Here is an 18,503-nt window from a genome sequence, read left to right as displayed (position 1 = left end):
TCATTTTCATAATTATTTTCAGAATGTGGGAGTTTATCATAGTTTTTTTGCTTTCCTTTGTAATTATTACACCGTTATGTTTATGTGTTACTTCTCGTTAATGTATAAACATACTAGATTATCGTTGTTGGAACTGTTGGATCTTTGTATTATACTGTTATCATTGCGGAAACCGTTACGTCATATCCGTCGAAACCCCGGAAGTCAGGTTGAACACGTTTTGTTATGTTTCCATAACTCCCGTACGTATAAACCCATAACACGTTTTAAGGTCTTTCACGGTTATTCTGTCTTCAGTAGAATTATATTAATATTATTATTATACAATGCATGTTTAATTAACACTTAAAGAATGTACACGGCACTTGTACGTTTTGTTCCGGCTTTGTTTTTACATTGTAATTTTATTCAAGAGTTGAAGAATGCAATAAAACTGTTATGTCTTTTAGTTAGATTTCATATTCATATTCAGAGTTTTAGCATGCAAACCAAATATGTTTTATAAATATTTGTATCTGTATTATAGCGTTATCATTGCGGAAACCGTTACGTCATATCCGTTAACATCCCGGAAGTCAGGTTGAATGTGTCTTGTTATGTTTCCATAAGTCTTTAAAAGGTTTTTTATGGTGATTCACGGTTGTCATGCCGCGTTACTGCGCCGTCAAAGTGTGCAGGAACCGCGGAGGGTCTGCGTCGAGGCGAGACAACAAGAGAATCAGCTTCTACCCGTAAGATGACCATCTTGTGATGTAGCATGCAACTACTGCAGAACGTGTGTTGTGGATGATTAAAATGGTTCAATTTAATTTACAATTCAATTAAATAATGTATGAGAAATTTCCAGAAGCTACCTGTCGAGTTGCATATTAACTGGGGGGGGTCTATGATCGAAATACCTTATAAAACAATTACTTGTGGTGTAAATGTATTGGATATTTTTGGGTCGCTGTTATGACCTTGTTATTTTCAGTCTGCCATACCTTCGATTCTGGAGGCGTTCCCAGATGAAACCACGCCCACCCTCCAAAAGAATCACAAAGTATATCAATAAAAAATGTACACTGTTTAATACAGTGGTCCCCTAACTACCGCCAGCATCCACAATTAGTCCCAACTAGAGATGCGCGGATAGGCAATTATTTCATCCGCAACCGCATCAGAAAGTTGTCAACCATCCGCAATCCACCCGATCTAACATTTGATCAGAACCACACCCGCCCGCACTCGCCCGTTGTTATATATCTAATATAGACGATGCAAGGCATTAGTGAGGTTATAAAGCTTTTGCCTGTTAAAGAAAGGAGACTGATCCAATGCAGCACAGACATTCGTGTGCCACGCTGTCACGACCCAGACGCACACCAGTGCGCAATCATATGGGAGCCGCGCTGAGCGCACCTCCAAGCGCGTCTCGCTGCCGGCGACGGCCGGGTATATGGGCCCGACGCTCCAGCGCCATCCATTTTCAGGGCTAGTTGATTCGGCAGGTGGGTTGTTACACACTCCTTAGCGGGTTCCGACTTCCATGGCCACCGTCCTAGCTGCTGTCTATATCAACCAGGGTGAGCCCCACCCCTTTCGTGAGCGCACTGCGCGCGGAGTGACCCCTGTTACGCGCCCCCGGCAACAGGGGTGGCGGGCAGGTAAGCTGCGCGGGCGGAGCGCGCGGAGTGACCCCTGTTACGAGCCCCCGGCCACGGGGGTGGCGGGCAGGTAAGCTGCTTACCTGCTGCGCGTGACGCCGGCCGCGGCGAAGGCGGACGAGGCGGGGTGTCGGTGCGGTGGTGACCCTGGACGTGCGTCGGGCCCTTCTATCGGATCGCCTCAGCTACGGCTCCCGGTGGGGCCCTCTCGGGGGAAGGGGCCTCGGTCCCGGACCCCGGCGAGGCGTCCCTTCTCCGCTCCGTAAAAGTGTCCATCTCTTCTTTTTTTTTCTCTTCTGTTGTGGCATATGCTGCAGGTGCCTGCTCGTTTTTCGTATGTGGGTAACAACATTTAACTATGTATATATATTTACCAATTGGTTTAACTGCCACCCGCCTGAATCTATTTAAAATCTAATTTTTTTCTATTTCAACCACCCGACCGACCCGACCCGCGGATAAAATCTAATTTTTTTAAATTTCATCCGCCCGATCCGCGGATAATCCGCGGACTCCGCGGTTGTGCCCGCAAACCGCGCATCTCTAGCGGATAGGCAATTATTTCATCCGCAACCGCATCACAAAAGTCGTCAACCATCCGCCATCCACCCGAACCAACATTTTATCAAAACCACACCCGCCCGCACCCGCCCGTTGTTATATATCTAATATAGACGATGCAAGGCATTAGTGAGGTTATAAAGCTTTTCCCTGTTAAAGAAAGGAGACTGATCAAATGGAGCAGAGACATGCAATGCGTGCCACGCATTAGTGGCTAAGAGATATTAATGCGTGAAAATATTATTTATCATTATTATAATATTATTGTCATTTCCATTAAGAAAGTGTTGACTATTGTTGCCAATGCCCTCAGATCAGGAGTGCGTTCCATCCTCACACTTTGTGTGCGCAGTTGCAGCAAGCAGAACGAGGCTTTTAAGAAGTTAAAAAAATGTTTTAGAAAGACTAGGCCTATATTTTCGTTAGGTAAAAAAAAATGTTCTGAATTTATTTCAATGAATATTAACTTGTTAACGTTATAATGCTCAAATAGGGACGAGGGCGGGGTGCACAGTGAAGCAGTGAACAATTTCGCGACAAAGATGAACCTTTATTGATTGATCTGCAGCCATGACAAAATATCAGACAATCTCCATTGTCAACGACAGGCAGGAAAATAAAGATAAACACATAGCCTATGTTGTAGGCATAGGCTCATATGTTTTTAAGTTGAAATAAAAAAATAAATAAAAATGTGCCTCATAAGCCTTAGGCCAGCGTTTCTCAAAGTGTGGGGCGCGCCCCACTGGTGGGGAATAGAGACATGACAGGTGGGGCGCGAGGAACGGGAGGAAATTTCACTTAAAATTTTTTTATTTATTATTATATTCTTAGATTATTTTTTTTACTATGCTTTCATTTTCTATACACACTGTAAATCACTTTGTGATTCTGTCTGTGAAATCCGCTATATAAATAAATGGAAATTACCGGTACTTATTTTTACTGTAGGCTTTATATTTCTCGGTACGAGCGAAAGTTTGACAGACATAGCAACAGTAACTAATGGGGGCGGGGCTAAACGGAACAAACTTTCGCGCGGATGGGTAGCAGGCTAATGTGTGGACCACAATTACACAAATATATACATTTGTGACTCGCACCTCAAAGGTCGTCGAGCCAGAGCCAGCGCCTGCAGAGAAAGAAAAATGTGACGGGCACACACTGTGTCATTCACCGGGAAGCACTCGCGTCAAGGCAGCTCGATCAGCCCCGAACTCAATGAGGTTTTAACAGATGTTGTGAGCGCGGTAAATTTGATCAAAACACGACCACTGAAAGCGCGACTGTTCTCTGCACTGTGTGAGGAAATGGGAGCTGATCATACAGCCGTGCTGTTTCACAGTGAAGCAAGGTGGCTCTCCCGGGGCAAAGTGCTGTCACTTGCCCTGTCTTGCCAAATGCATAGCTCCTCCTTTTTTTTTTTTGCAAAGATTGCAAAGTGGCACTTTTATTGTATTTATTATTGAACTTGATGCAAGTTATTTGATTTATTATTGAACTTGATGCAAGTTATAACACTTTTTTTGATTTATTATTGAACTTGATGCAAGTTATAACACTTTTGTTTTATTTATTATTGAACTTGATGCAAGTTATAACACTTTTTTTGATTTATTATTGAACTTGATGCAAGTTATTTGATTTATTATTGAACTTGATGCAAGTTATAACACTTTTATTTGATTTATTATTGAACTTGGTGCAAGTTATAACACTTTTTTGATTTATTATTGAACGTGATGCAAGTTATAACACTTTTTTTGATTTATTATTGAACTTGATGCAAGTTATAACACTTTTTTTGATTTATTATTGAACGTGATGCAAGTTATAACACTTTTTTTGATTTATTATTGAACTTGATGCAAGTTATAACACTTTTTTTGATTTATTATTGAACTTGATGCAAGTTATAACACTTTTATTTGATTTATTATTGAACTTGATGCAAGTTATGACACTTTTTTTGATTTATTATTGAACGTGATGCAAGTTATAACACTTTTTTTGATTTATTATTGAACTTGATGCAAGTTATAACACTTTTGTTTTATTTATTATTGAACTTGATGGAAGTTATTTTATTTATTATTGAACTTGATGCAAGTTGTACCACAGCTGCACAGTTATTATATTTATCATTGAACTTGGTGTTATTTTATGTTATTGAGTTTGAATGTATACTACTATATGTTACTTGATGTTCAATACATTTGAAAATGTTAAAGCTTGGCATTAGCGCTCTGTTGGGGCGATGGGGGCAGGTGGGGCTTGAAAACTCCCCCTTGTCCAAAGTGGGGGATGACAAAAAAAGTTTGAGAACCACTGCCTTAGGCTGTCAATCACGCGCACAAACTTAAATGATACAATAACATATGTATGTCATCTCTATTTAAACAAAAATAAATTAAATAAATAATAATAATAAATTACCTGCAACTTATTGGCCAAGGCAAATAGCTGAAGGGGGGAAATCAAACCCATCAGACTGCACTTTATCATCAAACTTGAATTATAATGAAAATAGACAAACAAAGCAGGCTAAATATCCTTACATTGTCGCCAATCGGAGATGCGCTTCACTTGAAAGCCAGGCCAAATAATTAACACACATAGTAGTATATCTCCAATAGAAAAAAAACACAATAAACAACGCAATTGCCTTAATTCCTTTGCATTGTAGTGCGCCCAAACAACACGTAACCATCAAAATTATTTAGTTGACCCAACTCAATATAGGTTAGACATGGACTTATTTTGTATAGCCTATAGGTAACGTAGACTAATTCGTTTAACATATCCAACCGTATGTCTACTTACTTTTTTTTTGTTAGCACTATGCAGGAATAAAATGGCATCTACAGTGCCAGGATTCATGCGAGAGCGCCTGGCCTCTAAAATGCGCCCTGCTGCGCTGAAGGAGCGCTCACTTGCGCCACTTGTTGCTGGGACGCGGTGCCTGATGAATAATTGACTGTTTCAAAGAGTGCTGCTCGTTTTTCGTATGTGGGTAACAACATTTAACTATGTATATATATTTCCGAATTGGTTCAACCGCCAACCGCCCGCATCTATTTAAAATCTATTTTTACCCGCCCGACCCGCGGTTTATCCGCGGACTCCGCGGTTGTGTCCGCAAACCGCGCATCTCTAGTCCCAAGTTTAAAAAAATATATCCATCCATCCATCTTCCGCTTATCCGAAGTCGAAAAAATATATTTTTTATTTATTTATTTATTTATTATTATCCTACTCAGTGTTTTAGTGGTTAGAGTGTCCGCCCTGAGATCGGTAGGTCGTGAGTTCAAACCCCCGGCCGAGTCATACCAAAGACTATAAAAATGGGAGCCATTACCTCCCTGCTTGGCACTCAGCATCAAGGGTTGGAATTGGGGGTTAAAACACCAAAAATGATTCCCGGGCGCAGCCACCGCTGCTGCTCACTGCTCCCCTCACCTCCCAGGGGGTGATCAAGGGTAATGGGTCAAATGCAGAGAATAATTCCGCCACACCTAGTGTGTGTGTGGGACAATCATTGGTACTTTTAACTTTATTGTTATTTTAAATCTGTCCTTTCTAATAAATTTTCTACCGTTTGTTACTCTCGGGGTCTCCTAGCCACTAAGGCAAATCTTATTGTCTAAAAATGCATTTCCCATCGATAACGTGACATCGGGCGAGCGTGCGGAAAGTGGGTGCTCTTTCAGTCAATTAGTGCGCCAGGAATATATATATATATATATATACATATATATATATTGGCCCTGCGATGAGGTGGCGACTTGTCCAGGGTGTACTCCGCCTTCTGCCCAATTGTAGCTGAGAAAGGCTCCAGCGACCCCGAAGGGAATAAGCGGTAGAAAATGGATGGATGGATATATATATATATATATATATATATATATATATATATATATATATATATATATATATATATATATATATATATATATACAGGTAAAAGCCAGTAAATTAGAATATTTTGAAAAACTTGATTTATTTCAGTAATTGCATTCAAAAGGTGTAACTTGTACATTATATTTATTCATTGCACACAGACTGATGCATTCAAATGTTTATTTCATTTAATTTTGATGATTTGAAGTGGCAACAAATGAAAATCCAAAATTCCGTGTGTCACAAAATTAGAATATTACTTAAGGCTAATACAAAAAAGGGATTTTTAGAAATGTTGGCCAACTGAAAAGTATGAAAATGAAAAATATGAGCATGTACAATTCTCAATACTTGGTTGGAGCTCCTTTTGCCTCAATTACTGCGTTAATGCGGCGTGGCATGGAGTCGATGAGTTTCTGGCACTGCTCAGGTGTTATGAGAGCCCAGGTTGCTCTGATAGTGGCCTTCAACTCTTCTGCGTTTTTGGGTCTGGCATTCTGCATCTTCCTTTTCACAATACCCCACAGATTTTCTATGGGGCTAAGGTCAGGGGAGTTGGCGGGCCAATTTAGAACAGAAATACCATGGTCCGTAAACCAGGCACGGGTAGATTTTGCGCTGTGTGCAGGCGCCAAGTCCTGTTGGAACTTGAAATCTCCATCTCCATAGAGCAGGTCAGCAGCAGGAAGCATGAAGTGCTCTAAAACTTGCTGGTAGACGGCTGCGTTGACCCTGGATCTCAGGAAACAGAGTGGACCGACACCAGCAGATGACATGGCACCCCAAACCATCACCCAACCATGCAAATTTTGCATTTCCTTTGGAAATCGAGGTCCCAGAGTCTGGAGGAAGACAGGAGAGGCACAGGATCCACGTTGCCTGAAGTCTAGTGTAAAGTTTCCACCATCAGTGATGGTTTGGGGTGCCATGTCATCTGCTGGTGTCGGTCCACTCTGTTTCCTGAGATCCAGGGTCAACGCAGCCGTCTACCAGCAAGTTTTAGAGCACTTCATGCTTCCTGCTGCTGACCTGCTCTATGGAGATGGAGATTTCAAGTTCCAACAGGACTTGGCGCCTGCACACAGCGCAAAATCTACCCGTGCCTGGTTTACGGACCATGGTATTTCTGTTCTAAATTGGCCCGCCAACTCCCCTGACCTTAGCCCCATAGAAAATCTGTGGGGTATTGTGAAAAGGAAGATGCAGAATGCCAGACCCAAAAACGCAGAAGAGTTGAATGCACTGTGTGTGTGTGTGTGTGTGTGTGTGTGTGTGTATATATATATATATATATATATATATATATATATATATATATTGTATAGGCCAAAAGTTTGAACACACCTACTCCTCATTCAATGGGCTTTCTTTCTTCAAAATGCCCACCCTTTGCTCTGTTTACTGCTTTGCACACTCTCGGCATTCTCTCGATGAGCTGCAAGCACACCTGTGAAGTGAAAACCGTTTCAAGTCCTCTTGAAGCTCATGGAGAGAATGCCAAGAGTGTGCGACAAAGTAATCAGAGCAAAGGGTGGCTATTTGGAAGAAACTAGAATATAAAGCATGTTTTCAGTAATTTCACCTTTTTTTCAGGTGTTCAGTTTTGATGCCTTCAGTGACAATCTACAATGAAAATAAAGAAAACACATAGAATGAGAAGGTGTGTCCAAACCTTTGGCCTGTAGTGTGTATTGTTGCGTTTTGGACCAGTTGTTCCTCCCAGGGAATTCAAGTCACAATTCGCTCCCAAGTTCTTTCCGACACTTAAAGCTGAGTTGAAAAACCACCAGAGACAGAATAGGTATTTTGTTGTATATTCTCAAAGCTTTGCCAATATACATTGATTGAGACCAGTCTAACCATAGAACATTCTATTGCGCCTCCCAAAATGGTCTGTCTTCCCAACGCCAAAAACCCCTTCTTTCCTTCCCCCTCCCTAGCCATAATACAAGCACAACGTCTCCCTAGCCATAATACATTCCAAAGAACTCAAGGTTAACACACACAGTACACTTGCTGACAGAGCATCAAGAGAAGAAATGGAAAACACGAGCTGTTTTCAAATATGACAAAGAAATGGAAGAAGTACAACTTAAATTCGGATATTTGTAAATATCTGCCTCCGACAGTATAAACAAACGTAACAAGCGGGAAATGGATCAGCAGTCACTTCATTATCAAAACAACACAATAAGAACGGCAAGGTCAACTGTCAACGCACACAAACACACAATAGTCCCTTTGGTGCTCTCAAAAATGTTAACAACCACGTTGCTACAATAGTAACATTAAAAAAAGTTCATTTTGAACTGGCTGTCGGCGAAGGGGAGGGCACGGGGAACAGGGGAAGTGTGTGCGGGTTCCCTCACCTCTCTAAGTCCACAGCTAATCCCGACCCTGATTATTATTTTCATTTTGTAATATCCTCTTTTTTTTTTCTGTTTTTAGTTTCCCATTGCAAGACAAACCAAGACTCCAGAAATGGGTGGACAACATCGGGAGGGAGGACTGGACCCCGAGTCGACATCAGTACCTGTGCAGTGAACATTTCACCACCAATTGCTTCGATATCCGCTGGGGGATCCGCTACCTGAAGAACACCGCCATCCCCACCATTTTCCCCTCCGAGGTAAATGTACGTACACTTTATGAAGTCCGGAGTAAGCCCGACGCGTTTGTTGAATCTATCTTGCTTCTTTTACCTCAGGGTAGCGCCAAAAGAAGCTCAGAGGCGTTTGACAGCGACTCCACCGGGTCCGACAGGAAGAGGCCGCTCACGCTTGGCAGAACTTCCGGAAAGGCACAATCGGGCTCCGCAAATCACACGCAGAAGACGGAACTCAATCAGGAGCGACAGCTGACCCCCGACATCCACCCCGCAACCCACGAGCTGGATTTAGACGCCAAAGCTGCCGCTAGTCGCATATGGGGAGAGGAACCCCTGGAGGAAGAGCGCGTCACTATTTACGAACACACGTACTGCAGACAGGACACCGCCAGGCATCGGCTGTGGAGTAAAATCCTGAGCCTGCGTGCGAACATCTTGGAGCTGGATCGAAGGGAGAAGAACACTGTGGTGAAAATCCAGGCTTTGGAGGCGGAGGTGGCCCTCCTCAAGAAGATGTTTTCAAAGAGAAGGAGTTAGACCAGGGATGTCAAACTGGTTTTTCATTGAGGGCCACATCGCAGTTATGGCTGCCATCAGAGGGCCGCTTGTAACAGTGAATAATGTATGAATTTTCCTCTGGATTTCATTATTAATAATATATATATATATATATATATATATATATATATATGTATATATATATATATATATATATATATATATATATATATATATATATATATATATATATATATATATATATGTAACAGTGAATATTGTATGAATTTGCCTCTGGATTTCATTATTAATAATATATATATATATATATATATATATATATATATATATATATATATATATATATATATATATATATGTATATATATATATATATATATATATAATATATATATATATATATATATATATATATATATATATATATATATGTAACAGTGAATATTGTATGAATTTGCCTCTGGATTTCATTATTAATAATATATATATATATATATATATATATATATAATGTATATATATATATATATATACATACAGGTAAAAGCCAGTAAATTAGAATATTTTGAAAAACTTGATTTATTTCAGTAATTGAATTCAAAAGGTGTAACTTGTACATTATATTTATTCATTGCACACAGACTGATGCATTCAAATGTTTATTTCATTTAATTTTGATGATTTGAAGTGGCAACAAATGAAAATCCAAAATTCCGTGTGTCACAAAATTTGAATATTACTTAAGGCTAATACAAAAAAGGGATTTTTAGAAATGTTGGCCAACTGAAAAGTATGAAAATGAAAAATATGAGCATGTACAATACTCAATACTTGGTTGGAGCTCCTTTTGCCTCAATTACTGCGTTAATGCGGCGTGGCATGGAGTCGATGAGTTTCTGGCACTGCTCAGGTGTTATGAGAGCCCAGGTTGCTCTGATAGTGGCCTTCAACTCTTCTGCGTTTTTGGGTCTGGCATTCTGCATCTTCCTTTTCACAATACCCCACAGATTTTCTATGGGGCTAAGGTCAGGGGAGTTGGCGGGCCAATTTAGAACAGAAATACCATGGTCCGTAAACCAGGCACGGGTAGATTTTGCGCTGTGTGCAGGCGCCAAGTCCTGTTGGAACTTGAAATCTCCATCTCCATAGAGCAGGTCAGCAGCAGGAAGCATGAAGTGCTCTAAAACTTGCTGGTAGACGGCTGCGTTGACCCTGGATCTCAGGAAACAGAGTGGACCGACACCAGCAGATGACATGGCACCCCAAACCATCACTGATGGTGGAAACTTTACACTAGACTTCAGGCAACGTGGATCCTGTGCCTCTCCTGTCTTCCTCCAGACTCTGGGACCTCGATTTCCAAAGGAAATGCAAAATTTGCATGGTTGGGTGATGGTTTGGGGTGCCATGTCATCTGCTGGTGTCGGTCCACTCTGTTTCCTGAGATCCAGGGTCAACGCAGCCGTCTACCAGCAAGTTTTAGAGCACTTCATGCTTCCTGCTGCTGACCTGCTCTATGGAGATGGAGATTTCAAGTTCCAACAGGACTTGGCGCCTGCACACAGCGCAAAATCTACCCGTGCCTGGTTTACGGACCATGGTATTTCTGTTCTAAATTGGCCCGCCAACTCCCCTGACCTTAGCCCCATAGAAAATCTGTGGGGTATTGTGAAAAGGAAGATGCAGAATGCCAGACCCCAAAACGCAAAAGAGTTGAAGGCCACTATCAGAGCAACCTGGGCTCTCATAACACCTGAGCAGTGCCAGAAACTCATCGACTCCATGCCACGCCGCATTAACGCAGTAATTGAGGCAAAAGGAGCTCCAACCAAGTATTGAGTATTGTACATGCTCATATTTTTCATTTTCATACTTTTCAGTTGGCCAACATTTCTAGAAATCCCTTTTTTGTATTAGCCTTAAGTAATATTCTAATTTTGTGACACATGGAATTTTGGATTTTCATTTGTTGCCACTTCAAATCATCAAAATTAAATGAAATAAACATTTGAATGCATCAGTCTGTGTGCAATGAATAAATATAATGTACAAGTTACACCTTTTGAATGCAATTACTGAAATAAATCAAGTTTTTCAAAATATTCTAATTTACTGGCTTTTACCTGTATATCATGCATTATGTGATGTATCATGCATAATGAAGCATATATCATTTTCAGTCATTTGCATGATGGATTTATTGTCCACAATATAGACTCCCTGCACACATCATTCACATGTGCATTGCTTGGCTCACTGCCTTCTTCGCCTCAATGATGTCCCACAGCCATTTCTCTGCAAAGTGGGTCTTCCCAGGTATGTGCACCAGTCTGTTGGACTCCACCATGAAGTGCACGTCCACGGGCTCCGTCTGCGGCGCGACTTTGGACACCTCCACCACAAAGTACACCCCGGCCGCGGTGGGGATGGGCTTCTGCGGCGAGGGGTCGCTAAAGTTGGCCTTGTAGTGGTAGGTGATCAGATCCTCCTCCTCGGCCCAGTAGAGTAACTCCAAACTGTACATCCAGCACGGCTCCAGCTGCCATGTTTGAATATATTCCGCAATCTGCTCTTTGCCCACTTCCACGGTGAAGTCTTTCGCCGCGACCCACATGTTTATACAATAGTATAATGACTTAATGGCATTATGCACACAAAAAAAAACACAAAAAAAAAAGTGAGAAGAGATTTAAAAATGTGTGCTCATCGTCGCCGATGACGTCATCACTAGGGATCGTTTAAATTAAAAGCCATGTGCGGGGGAGGGATCAGGGTCGGCACGTGACGTGTCATGCTAAATGTTAGCTTGATGCTGTCATCGTGTCAGCGCACTAAACTCTTGTTTCGTGTGTGTACTTTGGACTTGTTGAAACAGTAATAAAGCGTGTAAAAGGAGCATCGGCTACATAAAATAACTCGTTTGGCGGGTTACGTTGCAACTGATGCGGTCATTTCATTCAACAGAATATTTTTTTTTATTTTTTTTTATTTTTTTACAAATGCTTATATTCTATTAATATTTTAAATAAAAATACAACGCTCTGTCTATAATAATGTTTTTTCCATGCTTGATTTCTAACAATTTTGTTGACATCACGTGGTACAACTATAACTACATCACTTCCTGTTCATTTCCGGTTTTCCAACTCGAGCTAATATTGCTGTTAATGTTGCTAGAAGCCCAGCGCCGAGTGAATATTTTTTTAGTCATTTTCCTCCTTTATTAGGTAAGTGTTTTGTTATTAAAATAGTAATAAAGCGTGTAAAATGAGCACCCGCTACATAAAATAACTCGTTTGGCGGGTCATTTAATTCTACAGATAAGAATCCAATAAACTTTTTTTTTTTTTTTTTTTACAAATGCTTATATTCTATTAGTATTTTAAATAAAATACAACGCTATGTCTATAACAATGATTTTTCCATGTTTGATTTCTAACAATGTTTTGACATCTCTTGGTACAACTATATCTTCCTCACTTCCGGTCCATTTTCTGTTTTCCAACCCACGCTAATATTGCTAGCAGCCCAGCGCCGAATTAATATTCTTTTAGTCATTTTCGTCCTTTATTAGGTAAGTGGTTTTTTTAATTAAAATAGTAATAAAGCGTGTAAAAGGAGCACCGGCTACATAAAATAACTCGTTTGGCGGGTTACGTTGCAACTGATGCGGTCATTTCATTCAACAGATAAGAATCCAATATTTTTTTTTTATTTTTTTTTACAAATGCTTATATTCTATTAATATTTTAAATAAAAATACAACGCTCTGTCTATAATAATGTTTTTTCCATGTTTGATTTCTAACAATTTTGTTGACATCACGTGGTACAACTATAACCACATCACTTCCTGTTCATTTCCGGTTTTCCAGCCATAGACATGTTGCTAGAAGCCAAGCGCCGAGTGAATATTTTTTTAGTCATTTTCCTCCTTTATTAGGTAAGTGTTTTGTCATTAAAATAGTAATAAAGCGTGTAAAATGAGCACCCGCTACATAAAATAACTCCTTTGGCGAATTACGTTGCAACTGATGCGGTCATTTAATTCTACAGATAAGAATCCAATAAACATTTTTTTTTTTTTTTTTACAAATGCTTATATTCTATTAATATTTTAAATAAAATACAACGCTATGTCTATAACAATGATTTTTCCATGTTTGATTTCTAACAATGTTTTGACATCTCTTGGTACAACTATATCTTCGTCACTTCCGGTCCATTTTCTGTTTTCCAACCCACGCTAATATTGCTAGCAGCCCAGCGCCGAATTAATATTCTTTTAGTCATTTCCCTACTTTATTAGGTAAGTGTTTTGTTATTAAAATAGTAATAAAGCGTGTAAAAGGAGCACCGGCTACATAAATAACTCGTTTGGTGGGTTACGTTGCAACTGATGCGGTCATTTCATTCAACAGATAAGAATCCAATATTATTATTATTTTTTTTACAAATGCTTATATTCTATTAATATTTTAAATAAAAATACAACGCTATGTCTATAATAATGTTTTTTCCATGTTTGAATTCTAACAATTTTGTTGACATCACGTGGTACAACTATAACTACATCACTTCCTGTTCATTTCCGGTTTTCCAACTCGAGCTAATATTGCTAGCCATAGACATGTTGCTAGAAGCCCAGCGCCGAGTGAATATTTTTTTAGTCATTTTCCTCCTTTATTAGGTAAGTGTTTTGTTATTAAAATAGTAATAAAGCGTGTAAAATGAGCACCCGCTACATAAAATAACTCGTTTGGCGAGTTACGTTGCAACTGATGCGGTCATTTAATTCTACAGATAAGAATGCGATACATTTTAATTTTTTTTTTTACAAATGCTAATATTTTATTAATATTTTAAATAAAATACAACGCTCTGTCTATAACAATGATTTTTCCATGCTTGATTTCTAACAATGTTTTGACATCTCTTGGTACAACTATAACTTCGTCACTTCCGGTCCATTTTCTGTTTTCCAACCCACGCTATTGCTAGCAGCCCAGCGCCGAATTAATATTTTTTTAGTCATTTTCCTACTTTATTAGGTAAGTGTTTTTTTTTAATTAAAATAGTAATAAAGCGTGTAAAAGGAGCACCGGCTACATAAAATAACTCGTTTGGCGGGTTACGTTGCAACTGATGCGGTCATTTCATTCAACAGATAAAAATCCAATATAATTTTTTTTTTTACAAATGCTTATATTCTATTAATATTTTAAATAAAAATACAACGCTCTGTCTATAATAATGTTTTTTCCATGTTTGATTTCTAACAATTTTGTTGACATCACGTGGTACAACTATAACTACATCACTTCCTGTTCATTTCCGGTTTTCCAACTCGAGCTAATATTGCTAGTCATAGACATGTTGCTAGAAGCCCAGCGCCGAGTGAATATTTTTTTAGTCATTTTCCTCCTTTATTAGGTAAGTGTTTTGTTGTTAAAATAGTAATAAAGCGTGTTATATGAGCACCGGCTACATAAAATAACTCGTTTGGCGAGTTACGTTGCAACTGATACGGTCATTTAATTCTACAGATAAGAATCCAATAATTTTTTATTTTTTTTACAAATGCTTATATTCTATTAATATTTTAAATAAAATACAACGCTATGTCTATAACAATGATTTTTCCATGTTTGATTTCTAACAATGTTTTGACATCTTTTGGTACAACTATATCTTTGTCACTTCCGGTCCATTTCCTGTTTTACAACTCGCGCTAATATTGTTAGCAGCCCTACGCCGAATTAATATTTTTTTAGTACTTTTCCTCCTTTAATAGGTGAGTGTTTTGTTATTAAATTAGTAATAAAGCGTGTAAAAGGAGCACCGGCTACATAAAATAACTCGTTTGGCGGGTTACGTTGCAACTGATGCGGTCATTTCATTCAACAGATAAGAATGCGATACATTTAAAAAAAAATTTTTACAAATACTTATATTCTATTAATATTGTAAATAAAATACAACGCTCTGTCTATAACAATTATTTTTCCATGTTTGATTTCTAACAATTTTTTTGACATCTCGTGATACAAACTATAGCTCCGTCACTTCCGGTCCATTTCCTGTTTTACAACTATGTATCATTAATTAATTTAAGTGGACCCCGACTTAAACAAGTTCAAAAACTTATTTGGGTGTTACCGTTTAGTGGTCAATTGTACGGAATATGTACTGTACTGTGCAATCTACTAATACAAGTTTCAATCAATCAATCAATCAATAAAAACTGATGCTGTCATTTCACCCTATAGATAAGAATCCGATACATGTTTTTTTGTTTTTTTTTTAAACAAATGCTTCCATTCTAGGCAGCACGGTGGCAGAGGGGTTAGTGCGTCTGCCTCACAATACGAAGGTCCTGAGTAGTCGTGAGTTCAATCCCGGCCTCGGGATCTTTCTGTGTGGAGTTTGCATGTTCTCCCCGTGACTGCGTGGGTTCCCTCCGGGTACTCCGGCTTCCTCCCACCTCCAAAGACATGCACCTGGGGATAGGTTGATTGGCAACACTAAATTGGCCCTAGTGTGTGAATGTGAGTGTGAATGTTGTCTATCTGAGTTGGCCCTCTGATGAGGTGGCGACTTGTCCAGGGTGTACCCCGCCTTCCGCCCGATTGTAGCTGAGATAGGCTCCAGCGACCCCGAAGGGAATAAGCGGTAGAAAATGGATGGATGGGATGGGCTTCCATTCTAATAATATTTTAAATAAAATACAACGCTCCATAACAATGATGTTTCCATGTTTGATTTCTAACAATTTTTTTTATTGAACAACAAACATTTATAATTCACACAAAATTTAAGGCACTTTTAACATCAAGGAAAGAAAACAAAGGCTAATATGAAAAAAATATATATATATGAAAAAAAGGGCTACCTAAATCACTTTAAATGTTTTTTAACAAGGATATCAATTTAAGGGCTTTTGTACTCTTAATCATTCTCCAAGATTTGATTGATAATTGTAACCCGTTAAGCCAATTAGAAAATGTAGGCCTTACTTTCATAAATCGACATTTATGTCGAAAAAAATATACCCGGAGCATAATAATGTTGACAAACATTTCTATGTTACAGTCGTTTACAAAAATACCAAATTTGATGTTTCTAACAATTTTGTTGATATCTCGGGCTATCGTCACTTCCGGTCCATTTCCTGTTTTCCAACTCGCGCTAATATTGCTAGCAGCCCAGCACCGAATGAATATTTGTTACTCCTTTTCCTCCTTTATTAGGTAAGTGTTTTTTTAATTCTGTGACCTTAGGTATCGTCCGAGGAACTGCGAGCTAATAATGAACGTTAACATGATTTATTCACGTTTAGCCAGTGCGTGTGTTGCCATTTTACATCCGGGAGACGAGAGACTGAATGTCCATCTTGAGAAGGTCCAAAAGCAACATGTCACACGTTGAATGCTCCTCTTAGAAGACTCTTGCTCTCAATGATATCCAGCAGCCACTTCTCTGTGAAGCGAGTCCTCCCCGGCGTGTGTATGAACCTATTGGACTCCACTACAAAGTGCACGTCGACGGGCTCACTCGGCGAAGCGTCCTTAAGGACATCCACGGCGAAGTAGACACTAGCCGACCCCTGAATGGGCTTCTCCGGGGAAGGGGTGCTGAATCGAGCCCGGTAGTGGTAGAAGAAGCGATGCTCCTCTTCGGTCCAGCACAGGAAGTCCAGGCTATAAATCCAGCGCGGTTCTAACCGCCATGATCGGATATACTCCGCCAGCTGCTCTTTGCCCACCTCCACAGTGAGGTCCTGGGCAGCTACCCACTTGACGTGATCATCAGGCGGGTCCCGCTCTCTCCCACGCAGGATTTTGATAAGCTCGCACGATTCTGCAGGTAGATTCTGCAGAATTGAAGGTTGGTTGTCTTCCATGTTGTCAGGAGTTAAGTATGTCAATTCATTCGCTTGGTCTGTTTCCATGGCGACCCACACAGTGTGACAAAGCCCCCTGCTGGCCTCTATTTTAATTGCAACATCATGCATAAACCAGGGGTGTCCAAAGTGAGGTCCGTAGCTATTATTAGGGCCCGCATGGCCCATTGTATAAGGACTCCTTATGCAATGGGACATAAGGACCTATTGAATTTGTAAGGTTTTATTCTTTATTCTTCCGCCGCCACATTAAACTGTAATTTGACCCACTTAACATGCTTCAAAACTCACCATATTTGACCCACACATCAGGACCTGCGAAAATTGCCTTTTTAAAAAAAAAAAACGAACCACAAAACTAAAAAATTGCGCTCTAGCGCTCCCTAGGAAAGAAAAAAAAACCTAGACTCCCTGTAACTCCCACTAGGAAGGTCGGAGAGACATGAAACAAAAACCTCTATGTAGGTCTGACTTAGACCTACATTTCATAATAGTACATTGTCGGGCTAAAATCAACAGGAAGTTGGCAATTCCCCCTTCAAGACAAAAAAGTACTAAAAACAGTAACTTTTGCCTCTTTGAGCTGTAATTTGACCCCCTTAACACGCTTCAAAACTCCCTAAACTGAACGCACACATCAGGACTGCCAAAAAGTGTGATCTAATAAAAAAACCTAACCCCAAATCTCAAAATTGTGCTCTAGCGCAATTTTTTAATAAAACGCACAAAAAAACTGCTCCTCGGATGAACGAACTGACAAAACTGCCTGTAACTCCCACTGGGAAGGTCGGAGAGACATGAAACAAAAACCTCTATGTATGTCTCACTTAGAACTGCATTTCATAAATTGACAACCCCCAGCAAAAATCAACAGGAAGTTTGCTATTGCCCCTTCAAAACAAAATTTTTGTAAAAACCGGTCACCTTTCTTCAAACATTATCTCCTCTGAGCGCGTTTGTTGTTTCAGCTTCAAACTAACACAGGAGAGAGATTGAACCCTTCTGATTAAAAGTTGGCGAAAGAGTTTTGATACCTGCTCCGGTTTTGATTTTATGACCCTTCAAAGAACCGCTGCGCTGATGCTGCTGCGCTGCTGTTTTTTTAAGATGGCTGCTTAAAAGCAGGCAGCACCAACGTGCCCACACAATGCAGACAAGGTAGGTACACTAGACAAAAGTCTTGGGACACTTATGACTATCACTGGACAAAAGTATTGGGACACTTAAGCCGAAAACTGGACAAAATTATTGGGACACTTGGGACTACCACTGGACAAAAGTATTGGGACACTTACACTGGACAAAAGTATTGGGACACTTGGGACTAAAACTTGACAAAAGTATTGGGACACTTAGGACTAGCACCT

General features: G+C 39.8%; 3 protein-coding genes across 10 annotated transcripts in view; 2 read left to right on the top strand and 1 right to left on the bottom strand.

Annotated features, from left to right (window-relative positions):
• Nucleotides 1–574: 574 nt before the first annotated feature.
• On the top strand, nt 575–9,400 carry LOC133605818 (uncharacterized). The gene is made up of 3 exons (XM_061959124.2): nt 575–731; nt 8,556–8,742; nt 8,815–9,400. Exons 1-3 carry the CDS (start codon nt 646–648, stop codon nt 9,250–9,252), a joined length of 711 nt encoding a protein of 236 aa, XP_061815108.1. The 5' UTR covers nt 575–645; the 3' UTR covers nt 9,253–9,400.
• Nucleotides 9,401–14,604: 5,204 nt separating this feature from the next.
• The window catches only part of pnpla8 (patatin-like phospholipase domain containing 8), a 33,617-nt gene continuing 29,718 nt past the window's right edge, over nt 14,605–18,503 (top strand). For 4 of the 8 annotated variants that reach the window (XM_061961437.2, XM_061961443.2, XM_061961445.2 and 1 more), the window contains exon 1: nt 16,393–16,483. The gene's annotated coding sequence lies outside the window, so the exon portion shown is untranslated. Of the gene's footprint in view, nt 14,667–16,392; nt 16,484–16,975; nt 17,121–18,503 lie in introns of those variants that run through there. The other 4 variants (XM_061961441.2, XM_061961442.2, XM_061961440.2 and 1 more) reach the window with 4 other exon arrangements.
• On the bottom strand, nt 16,651–17,136 carry akap14 (A-kinase anchoring protein 14). The gene has a single exon (XM_072913312.1). The coding sequence runs from the start codon at nt 17,134–17,136 to the stop codon at nt 16,651–16,653; it is 486 nt and encodes a 161-aa protein (XP_072769413.1).

This window comes from Nerophis lumbriciformis, linkage group LG05 (assembly GCF_033978685.3).
Source record: "Nerophis lumbriciformis linkage group LG05, RoL_Nlum_v2.1, whole genome shotgun sequence".
Taxonomy (NCBI): domain Eukaryota; kingdom Metazoa; phylum Chordata; class Actinopteri; order Syngnathiformes; family Syngnathidae; genus Nerophis; species Nerophis lumbriciformis.
The sequence above is the reverse complement of the archived record's forward strand: the minus strand, read 5'-3'. Positions and strand labels throughout refer to the sequence as shown.